We start from the raw sequence: 12,638 nt of genomic DNA, 5'->3' as shown, positions 1-12,638 counted from the left end.
ACATACATACATACATACATACATACATACATACATACATACATACAAACATACATACATACATACATACATACATTTTCTTCCACTTAACTGGGGTTGGGTTGCAGGGGTAGCAGCCAAAGAAGGAAGGCCCAAACTTTTCTCTCCCCAGACACCTGGGCCAGCTCCTCTGGGGTAATCCCAAGGCGTTTCCAGGCCAGCCAAGAAATATAATCCCTCCAACATGTCCTGGGTCTTCCCCGGGTCCTCCTGGTGGGATGTGTCTGGAACACCTCACCAGGGAAGCGTCCAGGAGGCATCCTTACCAGATGCACAAGCCACCTCAACTGGCTCCTCTCGACGTCGAGAAGCAGCGGCTCTACTCTGAGTCCCTCCCGGATGATCAAGCCTCTCACCCTATCTCTAAGGGAGAGTCCAGACACCCTGCGAAGAAAACTCATTTCGGCCGCTTGTATACGAGATCCCTTTCTTTCGATCACAACCCAAAGCTCATGACCATAGATGAGGGTCAGGACCTCCTCCCTGATCTGGAAAGGGCACTCTATCCTTTTCCAGCTCAAGACCATGGTCTTAGATTTGGAGGAATTTATCCTCATCCCGGCCACATCACACTCAGCTGTGAAACCCTCCAGCAAAAGCTATAGACCTGATGACCTGATGAAGCCGATAGGACCACATCATCTGCAAAAGGCAGAGATGCAATCCTAAGGCCACCAAAACAGATCCCCTCAACAGCTTGGCTGTGCCTAGAAATTCTGTCCATCTTATCTTATCTTATCTTATCTGTTCTTATCTTATGATCAAACACTTCCAGGACAGGACATGAAAAAACCATCAACATGTTGCTGACAGGAGCTGCACTCTATTTCCATACACTAGCTGCACTATAGCTTCCATGGAGTAATTTAAGATCATGCTGTGTCTCGTCTTGACTCTTACATGTCCATGTTTGTCTTCAGCTACAACTGGAAAACCACAGAGTGGACTGAGTGTCGGGTGGATGTTCTGCTGAGCCAGCAGGACCGTCGGCGTGGAAACCAAACGGGCTTGTGTGGAGGTGGCATCCAGACTCGAGAGGTCTACTGTGTACAGGCCACTGTTGACATGCCGCCCAATCTCAGCCCAATTAGGAGCAAAGAAGGTAACGTATCAAAAAGTCTTTCTTTGTTTCACTTTTTGTTTCTTGCATCTTGTATTTGTAGTGTCTGTGTTGTGCTCAGCAACATCTATGATCACTTTATTACAATCATCAAGTCTTGTACTTCTTTAGGTATATTTCCAAACAGTTTTTTTTTAATAACTGAGAAGTTTTGAGGCCATTCATTTGCAGAAATTTCTTCACTTTTGGAAAAACCTACACTTTTTTGGCAGTTCATTGCACTCAAGTGTGGAGCTAGTCAGTAAAAATGAGAGTCTTTTAATTTTTTTGTGTTTGAAACAGTGGATTAGATGTGACAGTATACCTTCTGAGAGTGGTGGCGCAGAGGTTAGAGAAGGTGGGCCTGTGATTGAAAAATCGCTGGTTCAACTCCCGGTACCAACAACATCAAAATGTGGGTGGGACAGGTGGTCTGTGGTTGCGTCAGGAAGGGCATCCAGTGTAAAAATCATTGCCAAGTCTTTGTGTGAGTTAGTTCGCTGTGGCAACCCCTGATGAAGGGAGCAGCCAAAAAAAAAAGTTAATAAAATCTACTTGGTGACTTATTATCCTAACCATGGAAGAAGAATTCAGTAAGGTCCTTTTAAGGTCTTAGAATTCTACATTACCATATCTAAAGATAATTTCTTATTTCTTATTAAACAGATAAGCACTTCTGCTTAACATCAGGACTAATCTAAACTTCTCTTCTTTAGGAGAAGAAGTTGATTGTAGAAGACAAGCTTCAAATAATATGATCGGATTTTTCATTTAAGTGAAGACGCCATTTCTCTCTCTTTATAAATTTGGCATCGACTTTCATGACTGTATTAATGTCACACAGAGAAGGTCAAATATAAGCTTTAGCGTAAAATGGTTGTAATACGAAATGCATCAAGTGACCATTCGCTTCCTGCATGACAGTGAGTCAGTCCATCTGGCTGGAAAAACTGGCATCTGTTGCTAAGATTATTCAGATTTTATGCTCACAACCAGTGACTTTCTTTTATGCCAAGTTGTTACACTGCCAGTTTAGATAAACGAGGTGGGCTTCACACTTGTCATTTTTCCCATTGCCACTCAAACTACCGTGTTGTACACAAGCTATGGATGAACACACTCCATTTAAATGAAACAGGAAGACATCAGAAATAGAAAGTTGATCGAAACAACTGAACAGATTTGGGTAGAAAGTGTAATTTAAAGGAATGATGTTCAGAATGTGCTGAAAGCAGAGCAGAGTGTGTAGGTGGAGGAAACGTAGCTCTGCCAGCCCAGCTAAAGAACCTCATTAACCTTCTTCTGTTTTCTGGTTCCTTGCTCACAGACAGCATCTATGTTGGCATTTCATGTCCAAATTGAACATTGTATGCCAAAAACCAGATATCTATTCCAAACATGTTTTCACAACTTTTATGCAGCATCTGTGAACAGAAACAAATGTTCACTCTGAAATCTGAATATTATATTGCGCTGAATATTAAATATATATATATTCTGTTGCAAATGCACATGTTCAAACACAAACAAGTTTATTTAAAGGGGGAAAAAAATACTTTTTTTTTTTTTTTTTAACTCTGTTTCAGCTGCATTTATGTGGACAAGAAATGCAGAACTGATCCAAAAATATCCTGATGCATGCTCAATAATCCAGGTAGAAAAATCCAAAAAAGTTCAATCTGGTCCTCTGGACATTCAAAAAAACAAACAAAAAAAACAAAAAAAAACAAAGCTGAGCTGAAAACAGCACCTCAGACTGAGGAAGTCTCTTGGATGAGAGACGAAACGCTTCTAGATTTTTTTGCTTTGTTTTTTTGTTTTTGTTTTTGTTTTGAATGTCCAGAGGACCAGATTGAACTTTTTTGGATGATCCAAAAATATTACAATCTATTTAACTTTTGCCCTTGTTTCCTCTAGAAATCCAAACAAAAATAAAACTGTTCTTGTTTATTTTTCTTATTTTTTCCGCAATTGCAATTCCTTTTCCAATTCCCGAGTTTAGGAAGCTGTATAAAACTTAAACGACACAAGATTGCACTGATTTGAAAGTCTTATTAATGAATATTTTATTGATAATAGAACATAACAAACATCAAATATTTAAGACTTTTTTTTTCCATTTTGAAGGTAAAAAGATCAGTTTTCATTTCAGAACATGCACCACATTTACAAAGTAATAATAGTGGAGAGAAAAGTAGAAGACTGTTAATACGCTCTCCTATGTGTACACTTTTCTCTAATTTGGGTCTTTCCGTGTGTATTTAATGTTCAGAGATTTTCTTTAATCTTGACGTGGCAGCCATATTTTCATTCATGCTCACCATTTCTTTCTGGAGTAATGGAGCAAATGGAGACATTTTTACTGGCTTGGAATTATTTCTATCAAAAAAGGGCACATTGAGTAAAGAGTGCACCTCCAGGTTTAGTTTACATAAGCAATGGAGGTGGGGGCGTACCAAAGAGACCATCTTATCACAAGCAGAACTGGTTTGTTCCACTTTGGAGTAAGCTGTTGGGGGGGGGAAATCAGTTTTGTTGTGCGTTTCCTTGACTGATGAAGCCTTCCGGACCGAAGGCGAAATGTTTCAGCACAAAAAAAAAAAGAAGCTGTCCAGATGACCTGACTGAAAAATGTTGGACTCTTCAAAGTTCTTCATGTTTTTCCTCAGTGACGTACACACCTACTTATACAGAAGCAATTTTGAAATCTCACCAACAAGAAGCCAGTCAGAACCAAATGTAAATGATTATGAAGGTTGTCACATTCATTATTTTAGAAATAACATTTATTAGCATATGAGTTTGAGCGCTCGAAGCACGGTGCAGTCCTTCATGTAAGGCAGGCAGCCTCACCATTGCCAAAACTGCTGCTGATGTCTTCCTAATTTGTCGATATCCCAGGTATCCGCCGATTCCAAAAAGCAGAAACCCTGTTATCATAAATCCAATTATGTACGCGTCTTCAACATCCTCAACGGACAATATAGACAGACACATCATCTTCCACACACCTCAGGGATCCATGATGTATCCAGCTGCATGTGTCCCTTCAGGGCATGAGGGTTTTCCTTCACCCCGTCTTCTTGTTGATAATTTTTTTTATCAATTGCTTTGCGAGACCAGCTGACCAGATCCATCATAATTTACGATTTGGAAGATGTGTAAAGAGAGGCTTTGAAACAGATTCACAGGACAAGAGCAAAATCAGGAGGGAGGCAGGAGAGGGAAAGACAGCGTCCGTCTTCGTCGAGAGCAAGTCAGAAAAAAAATTCTATATTTAACACCATGATGGGCTCTTTACAATGGAAGGTATAGATCTTACTGAGATATACAGAAATAAACAGTTTCTGTCTGAGCAGTCACGTGATAACAGTAGAGACACATGCAAAGAATTACAAATGCATTTTTTAGCTTTGTTCAAATAATACATTTTGTCTTGTGTGACAAATGACGACTGAAAGGACATACAACATGCACACATGCTTCAGTGTCACCAATAAAAGACTCACCTTCGGCTGTACCAATTAGCATGTGAATGAAGCTAAATACTTTTGTTGAACATCTTGAATAATTCATCAGCCTGACGACCTTGCAGAGTCATCTGTGCCTGTTTGGAGCTGAAGATTCTCTAATCATTTAGAGTCAGGGCAAAGAAAAATATCACCTGAAAGAGCAAAGTATATTAAATGTTGTTTTTATATGTATTACATTTCTTTCTTTTATTTTTGTGTTTCTGCTATTATGTGTTACAATCACTGTGTGTTTTATTTTTATTTGTTTTTTTTTACCAGAAATGATGTGCTTCCCAGCATGCCCATGGTTTGTTCTGTGTCTTCCTAGGACTGCGTCCAGTGGACAGTGAATTGTGTTTGGGTGTCCCTCCAAACACCACACAGTTGTGCCAAATAATGTGTCCCGTTGAATGTGAGGTGTCTTTGTGGAGCGCTTGGGGACCCTGCACCCATGAAAACTGTCAAGACCAGACCACCAAGAAAGGTGAGAACTCCTTCAGAGGATAGCAGTGTCATTGTTTGGTGATAATTTTATTCAATTCATCATAAAAATTTATCTGCTGGAATGTTTCCATATTTTAATGTATCGTGTATTTTAGAATGGTTTTAACTGCATGTTTTTAATTGATTTAGCAAAGCTTGGTTTTAAAGTTTTTTTTAATCACATATTTATGGTTTTTATAAGCCAGATGTCAAAGACAAATCTCCATTTCATTGAATGTTATGGACAATAAAGTTGAATTGACTGATTGCTTGATTGAAATGTGTATAAAGTTGTTAGAATAAATTATTTGAATGAACCCTTTTGTAAAACAAACAAACAAAATAACCTGCAACATGAAAACCAAACTAGCAAAATTAACCTGCAAATTAAAAAAAACTATTAAAAGAAAAACCCAATTTAGACAACCAGTTTATAAAAAAATCTTTAAAGCAAAAAACAAACAAAAAAAAAAGAAATCAAAATCTAGCCCTGACATGTTAATAAAACCTTTTTATGATTGAAGGGAGTCTAAAGAAAGAATACTGAAAATAAGATGATTTGCAGATAAATGTTGAATATCATACAAACTTAAAACAGTGTAGATGAACAGATGCTCAGATATATTCATCAATTAACGCGGATTCCTCTTGATTCTGTAAATAAATGCAAACATTTACATTAATTTGGCAAATTATGAAAATAACAACATAAGCAATCAATCAGGAAAAATCATACGGCCATGATTTTTCCGTTGCTTCACCACAGACATTTATGAAACTGTACAATTATGATCTTTTACCCACACGGATGTGGATGAGCATTTTACACAGACATTTCTAAATATCTGGAAGAATATCTACTTGATAGAAAAGTTTAAAGATGGGAAAGAAGTTTAGAGGGAGTAAAGATGGTATGGGAGGGGAAGTGTTCACCAGAATTGACACTCTCCATCAGAACCCAGCTCTCCCCGGTACGCTTGGTAGGAAACTTGACTCATTACCTTTCTGAGGTTAATCAGCAGATATGGAGCTCCGTTAACGCTACCTGTCCAGCGTCTCCTTAGGATGCTGTGAATCGTCAGAAGTAGTGGCGAGTGAAAATGTTATAATCCCATGGAACTCGGAAGAGCTCTGTTGTCATGTCAGGATCATCCCGTCTCTCACAGAACTGTCCAGCGCTAGGACATATCAGCACTGTCCGCGCCGCAGAACTTCTCCAACCAGCAGAACTCAACAGAACTTCTCCAGAGCTTCAACAGAACAGAACTGAACCGAGTAGACCAGGAAGTACCGACATTTTTAAGATCTCTCTCCCGGTTCACTTTTGGGAGTATTCCCATTGGTCAGAAACAACCAGACGGGGTGTGTTTTGTGACGTAAGAGGTTAGAAGACAGCAAGAATTGTTATGAAACAGATCAGAAATGTTCTCACAGACAGAGAGAGTTTTGTTTTGGCGAGTTTAGAAACAGGTGCCAAAACCTCTATATTTACGTCTGAGAGGATTCTAAAAACATGACAGTTCGTTCCAACAACTTGTTTTGCGTTTGACTCCAACCTTGGACCAACTTACACTTGCTCATTCAAAAGCAGAAATCAGAAAAGGCATAATTACTCTGTAACAGCTTTGACATGAGTTCTAACTTTGCATGAGAATAAAAATCATTACACAGTTAATAAAATTGATTAGTTCACTGCAACATCTAAAATGGTTTGAACTAAGACACTTTGATTATCAACATTTGTAAAATAGTAATGATAATAAAAGAGAGTGTTCTTTTCACTTGAATCTTCAAGAAAGAAAGTCTCAGGATGGGTGAACCTGTATTTCTGGATTCAAATCAATGAAATGACAGTTCCTGTCCCACAAGGTTCTTAAGGTCAAGATTTTTGACCTTAGACTTAGTTTTGACATGGGCCTAGTCCACTACAACAGTCAGTTTGAGTAGATGGAAACACTTTGTATATAGTTTATATGTCAACATGTGGACACTTTTTGCACAGTTACTGTTTGTCAGAGGATTATTTTATCGTTAGCTTTCTGCCTGTTTTTCTGAAAAGTCAGAGAGTGAGACACAGATGTTTGGTTACCATGGTGACCTTAATGAGCAACTGACAGTAGTTTTAGCCTTACTTATATTTCAGTTCTCTTCACTTTTCCAGCTCACACATCGATATGTCAACATTTTGTCAGCTTAGATTACTACAAAATAAGTCCCAACTCACAGGAAGTTGATGCATGCTGGAAGTTCAAGCAGGAGCTGCACGGCGTTCCATAAAAGATGCCGATGCATGGCATGTGACCAAACTCCATGTTTCAATAGGAAATCCAGGCAAGTCTTTGTGCAGGAGACCCCAGGGTTCAAATCCCATGTTTGAAATTTAATTGAAAACTATAAAACAACATGGATGTTAACTCAATTCAATTTCAGTTTATTCATATCGAGCCAGTCACAACAGAAGTCGTCCCAGGACACTGAACAAAAACATTCAAATACATAAAAAAAAAAAAAAAAACTATTAGTAAAGTTATATATCTGAGGAAGTTTTAATCTATCTAATTGTGATAAGAATTATAATGGGGTCTCTGATCTTTTTTCCTCTTTAATAATTTTTTACTCCAGCCATTACTCCCACAATTAATTCCCAATTAATTGATCACAACAGCTACCGTAATTGCCGGTGTATAAGCCACTACTTTTTTTTCCCCACTGATTTTAAACCCCGTGGATTATACAATGCCGCAGTTAATTTGTAGAGTTTTTTTTAATTCCATGTTTTATTATGACAGGCTAAAGAGCCTCCTGTCACCAAAAAACATTTTACTTTGACACACCTGTGTGCTCACATAGCTGCCCTACACACACCCCTCTTGGGGGTGTGTCTTTGTGATTGGGTGATAAACCCATCCTCTGTAACCTACTGCAGCCATTTATAAGCAGCTTTTAACTTCAGCATACTCTGAGCTAAACAAACCATTCATCATGGTTTGTTTTTTGACGCCTTCTTCCTTTTTTCTAGACATTTTGCAAATTGATCCTTCTTACAGTTTCTTTTAAACATTTTAAATGGGTCAAATACTGTCCTCTAAGGACATTTCAAATCATTACACATCCACAATTCTGCATTTGAAAGCTTTTTGATGAGGCATATTCATAAGCAGCTTTGAGGAAAAGATTGATGCATTTCATGCATACTTGTTTTTATTTTTTTTTGTTTGTTTTTTTCAGGGGAGACTCTTCTCTAGACTTTGTTTGCATTCCTATTCATTAAAATATGATAGTAACCTCCAACACTAATGCTCACATTAACCAAGTTTTCTGATCCAGATAGCTACTGTACATGTGAACTAAATTAAACACCAGTATTCTTTCTTATGGCTGGGGGTATATTAATATTAAAATGTTAAACTAATTCTTTGCATAAAAGCCAACTCCAGGCTGGTGACAGCAGTAATGGAGCGAATAAGATTGAAATAGCTGTTATGGGAGCTGCCATCAGTGAGGGTGACAGCATCAACCACAGTTCCCCCCTGCAGCTGAGGCATCCACCATGACTAATGCATGTTGACTCTGTTTTAATGAAGTGCCTCAAATGAAAGAGATGGTTGAAGTATCTCATCCATGCATCTCAATGATGGATTCACTCGTTTGCTCACAGGACCACTTACACTCTCAACGTCACGTGTTGTTCATTTTGCAAAGTAAACACACTTTCTCCAGACTTTCTGTCTTTACTTTTCACTCAGAAACATGGACACAAGTAGTTTTTATTTCCTGGGTTGTATTGAAATTGGCAAGAGTTTTACCAAAGTATATTTAGTTCATTCAAACTTTATTTATACAAGTTAAAATCCCATTGAGCCCCGAGGACTCATTTACAATAGAGACTTGAACTATAACAGGATTTACTCCTCAGAGTTCAGCTGGGATGAGTCTGTGAATGCAACAGACACATGTACTGGTCAGTTTCATACTGGATGGGGATGAAATGATTCAAACTGATCAGAAGTGAGGACTGGACAAAAAAAGTGGCAAAAGGCTTAAAATTCAGTATTCAGAAAGAAGGATTTTCCATTTTATTTGGGTTAGTTGTTTGTTGGGTTTCAAACTGAAAGCCAAATAGTGCTTAACATCAACCATTCAACAGAGTGAACATTACTGGTGAAGAGTGACAGAAACAATGCAAATGTTACTGATTGCATGTTCGATACAGTTGCTCCTAACTCCTAACGATCAACAGTCAGATCTTTTCAAAAGAACAAATAAGGCACTCTAATATTCTTCATATAATATTATATTGGACTATCTTGTACCATATATTCACTGAGGCAATGCTTTGATTATATTAAACTTTCAGTCTGTGTTTTTGGGTCATGAAGGTAAAAGGATTACAACCCAGATATGCTTGACTGTAGAGACACTCTTCAGCTCCTCCTGGGTGGAACCAAAGGTGTTACTAGGACAAACAAGAACAATAGAAATGATCTCCAAAGAGTTCTAGGACTACCCTAAGGTTTCTTCTGAGTAGGGATTTTTTTTTTTTTGCTTGAGGTTCAGAGTGCCCAGGCACATATTTATTAGATGTCCAAACCACCTCAGCTGATTTCTTTCCATGTGGTGGATCAGTGCCTCTACTCTTGGATGATAGAGTTTCTCATCTTATGTTTAAGTCTTAGCCTGCGTAGACACTTCTCAAGACACAAGCTCATTCCAACCATTTATTTTTAGGATCTCATTATCTTCATCATAAAACACACCTCATGAGAAGGTGAGGGCTGGACTGTATAGCCCAGTAAATCTAGGGCTTTGCCTTTCAACAGGCAACACCCTAAATCTACTGTACTGGCCCATCATCTGCTCTCTCTTACCATGAATCGTGAACTCCCTTGTTGAAGCAAATGCAAGACTTCCCTCAACATGGGGGCAACATTACAACTGTGTCCAGTTAGGAAGCATGTCTTCGAACTTCAAGGGGCTGACTGTCGTCATAGCTGCTTCACACTTGGCTACAAACGCCCTCAGAGCATGCTGAAGGTCATGGTCTAAAGATGCCAACAGAATCACAATATCTGTAAAAAGCAGATATGAGATCTCAAACTTTCAAAATCAAACACCTTCCTTTTTGTGACTGCACTTTGGAAATGTTGACAGGTTAGGGTGTGTTCTGAGTTGCCTTCATTAGATATGAAAAGTAACAATGGGTCAGTCAGGTTGCAAAGTAAGCCGTTCTCAATTTCACTGTGAACATTCTCAGTAAGTCTACTTTGGTGGCTAACTCATATGTGAAAATGTCTCATGTTTCTTGAATTTTAGTCTTTCAAAATTGAAGTCCAACAAGTCGTTACATCACAAGCGAGATAGTTGTTTCAGAAATGTGAAGTTAAGTTTTGTTCAATAAAGGATTTGGCCAGTCATTACTGATAACACAGGGATATTTTTCCTATAACAGTATTTGTGTTCAGTAAACAATAAAAGCCACTGGCTGAGACAACAGCAGCTTGTGTTGCACTGCTATCTTTCATCCATGCAGATCATAATGCACCCTGCAAATATGGAGTGAATGAGACCTCAAGCCTCATCCTTCTCCATCATAACTGATTCTTCCACCTCCACCATCAGATAACACTTCTGTCAGCAAGCATACAGGACGGTTTGTGTCCAGCTGACCTGCTTGATTAAATCAAGGTTTTTCAAAGGAAGACTAAAATTAAATCGAACCTGAGTCCCACTCGAGGCGCCACTGCCTTATCTGGTTGGAGCAGAAGTGTGGAAGATGAGGTGGATGGATGGGGGGACCTTGATTAGAATGGAATGTTAATTATAGGAAATGACTCAATCCTATCTGAATTAGTTCATTATATTGAACAATTGTCACTTTGAGTAAGATTATTACATATTAAAACAGCCACTATGAGAAATCCTTTAAGATTTATCCAAGGCCAGATTTACTAGACTGTCATATTATTAAATAATTTCATGATATTCACAAAGGTCAAGATAATAAAGGACAATTACATTTAGAATATTATGTTATTTTATTGCAGCTTCTGCTGAATCCCAACAACTTTCTTCTTTAAAATCCCCAAATAATTCGGAACTTACTTTTGTAATAATCTAAAATGACAAAATGCAGATGTTTTGTAAAATAAGTGTAAATCGTAATTGTGGATCAAGTTCCTGCCAGTGGCTCATTAGATCACCATGGTAACCATGTACATGTGTTTCTCACTCATTGATAATGCTCCTTCACAGGCAGTACAGAGATGATGCCTTAAATAGTCACAGCTTGCAAACTTTGTGGTAATAAAAATCCTGAACTGTCAGAAACATCTGGTTGTCACACATGCCAGGTTTTTTGTCTGCAGTGTTTTGTGCAGTGGGGAGCCCTCAGTGCTTTCAACCTTTTCAGAGAAGGCCTAATAATTCAGCACATATGAAATGTTACTTTAAAGTTTTTATTTAATATTTTATTAATAGAAAATATATATTGTCAATGTTTCATTTAAATGTTTTGATTTTCTGTGAACTAATTCAGGAAAATATAGTTATCAATGAGATTATTTCAAATTTGCGCCTCCAGGTAGAATCATGTTTGAAGGAACTTTCTCATTGCTTAGAAAATTGTCTCGAGAAAAGGCTTTAGCTCAGTCAGGAACACTTCAGGAGGAGTTTGATTAACTGACAGAACAATGACCAACCACAATGCTGCTGCAGAGTGGGTGGGACCAAAACATGCAACCTTACACCTGCAGGAATCCCCTGTGGGCAATCCTGTGACAGAGTGAGCTGTTTGTGTTCAAAGCAGTTCTGGCAGAGTCAAAAATAAATGATGTGGCTAGCTTGTGAAGAGAATTTGAAATTGGAAATACTGTTCATCTGTCCATCAGTGTTGTGAGCATAATAACATAAAATAAGTGAGATACCAACTTCTAGTTTTAGTGTTGCTACATGTACTTTTAAGAAAGATTCCTTTCAAAAATTGGGTTACCCTGAAAGAAAAGAGAGGAACTTAACTGTCAAGTAATCACCACCTGGTGATCAATGGAATCAGATGGTGAGGAAAGATGATGGACAGAGCTGGTAAGCCCAAATGTTTAGTGAGTCTTTGCTGGGTATAGGAATATAGGACTTCTGGTCCAGGTACCCTTTAACAGGTGTTTACAGTGGACTGGCCTCACCCCATAAATATGTATTTATTTACAAAGTACTTGAGTTCTTGTAGTGAATTTAATTTCTCTCCCTCGAAGAAAGACCAAGAATATGGTAATTTAAATACACAACTCTGTAAAGTTTATTTTCAGTTTGAATTATGACAATGAAAATTATGGCAAATATGGAATATGAATGAACGGTCAATAGTATTATTTTAGAAAGTTTATTAGTTAAATATGGAGACTTTGAGAAAGGAGTATAGATTCAATTTGGACTAAGGTTTTTAGCTCTTAACGTTAAAATTTAGGTAAGCTTATCTCAGATTCATGAATTAATCATGTCTAAACTAACTT

General features: G+C 38.0%; 1 protein-coding gene across 1 annotated transcript in view; it reads left to right on the top strand.

Moving 5' to 3' along the window:
* The window catches only part of LOC119426090 (thrombospondin type-1 domain-containing protein 7A), a 124,860-nt gene that overhangs the window by 56,977 nt on the left and 55,245 nt on the right, over window positions 1-12,638 (top strand). Inside the window, exons 4-5 of the mRNA XM_037693650.1 lie at window positions 960-1,141; window positions 4,979-5,134. Coding sequence (XP_037549578.1) covers window positions 960-1,141; window positions 4,979-5,134 — 338 coding nt within the window. The remainder of the gene's footprint in view (window positions 1-959; window positions 1,142-4,978; window positions 5,135-12,638) is intronic.

This window comes from Nematolebias whitei, chromosome 19 (assembly GCF_014905685.2).
Source record: "Nematolebias whitei isolate Nwh7 chromosome 19, NemWhi1, whole genome shotgun sequence".
NCBI classification, from domain to species: domain Eukaryota; kingdom Metazoa; phylum Chordata; class Actinopteri; order Cyprinodontiformes; family Rivulidae; genus Nematolebias; species Nematolebias whitei.
The sequence above is the reverse complement of the archived record's forward strand: the minus strand, read 5'-3'. Positions and strand labels throughout refer to the sequence as shown.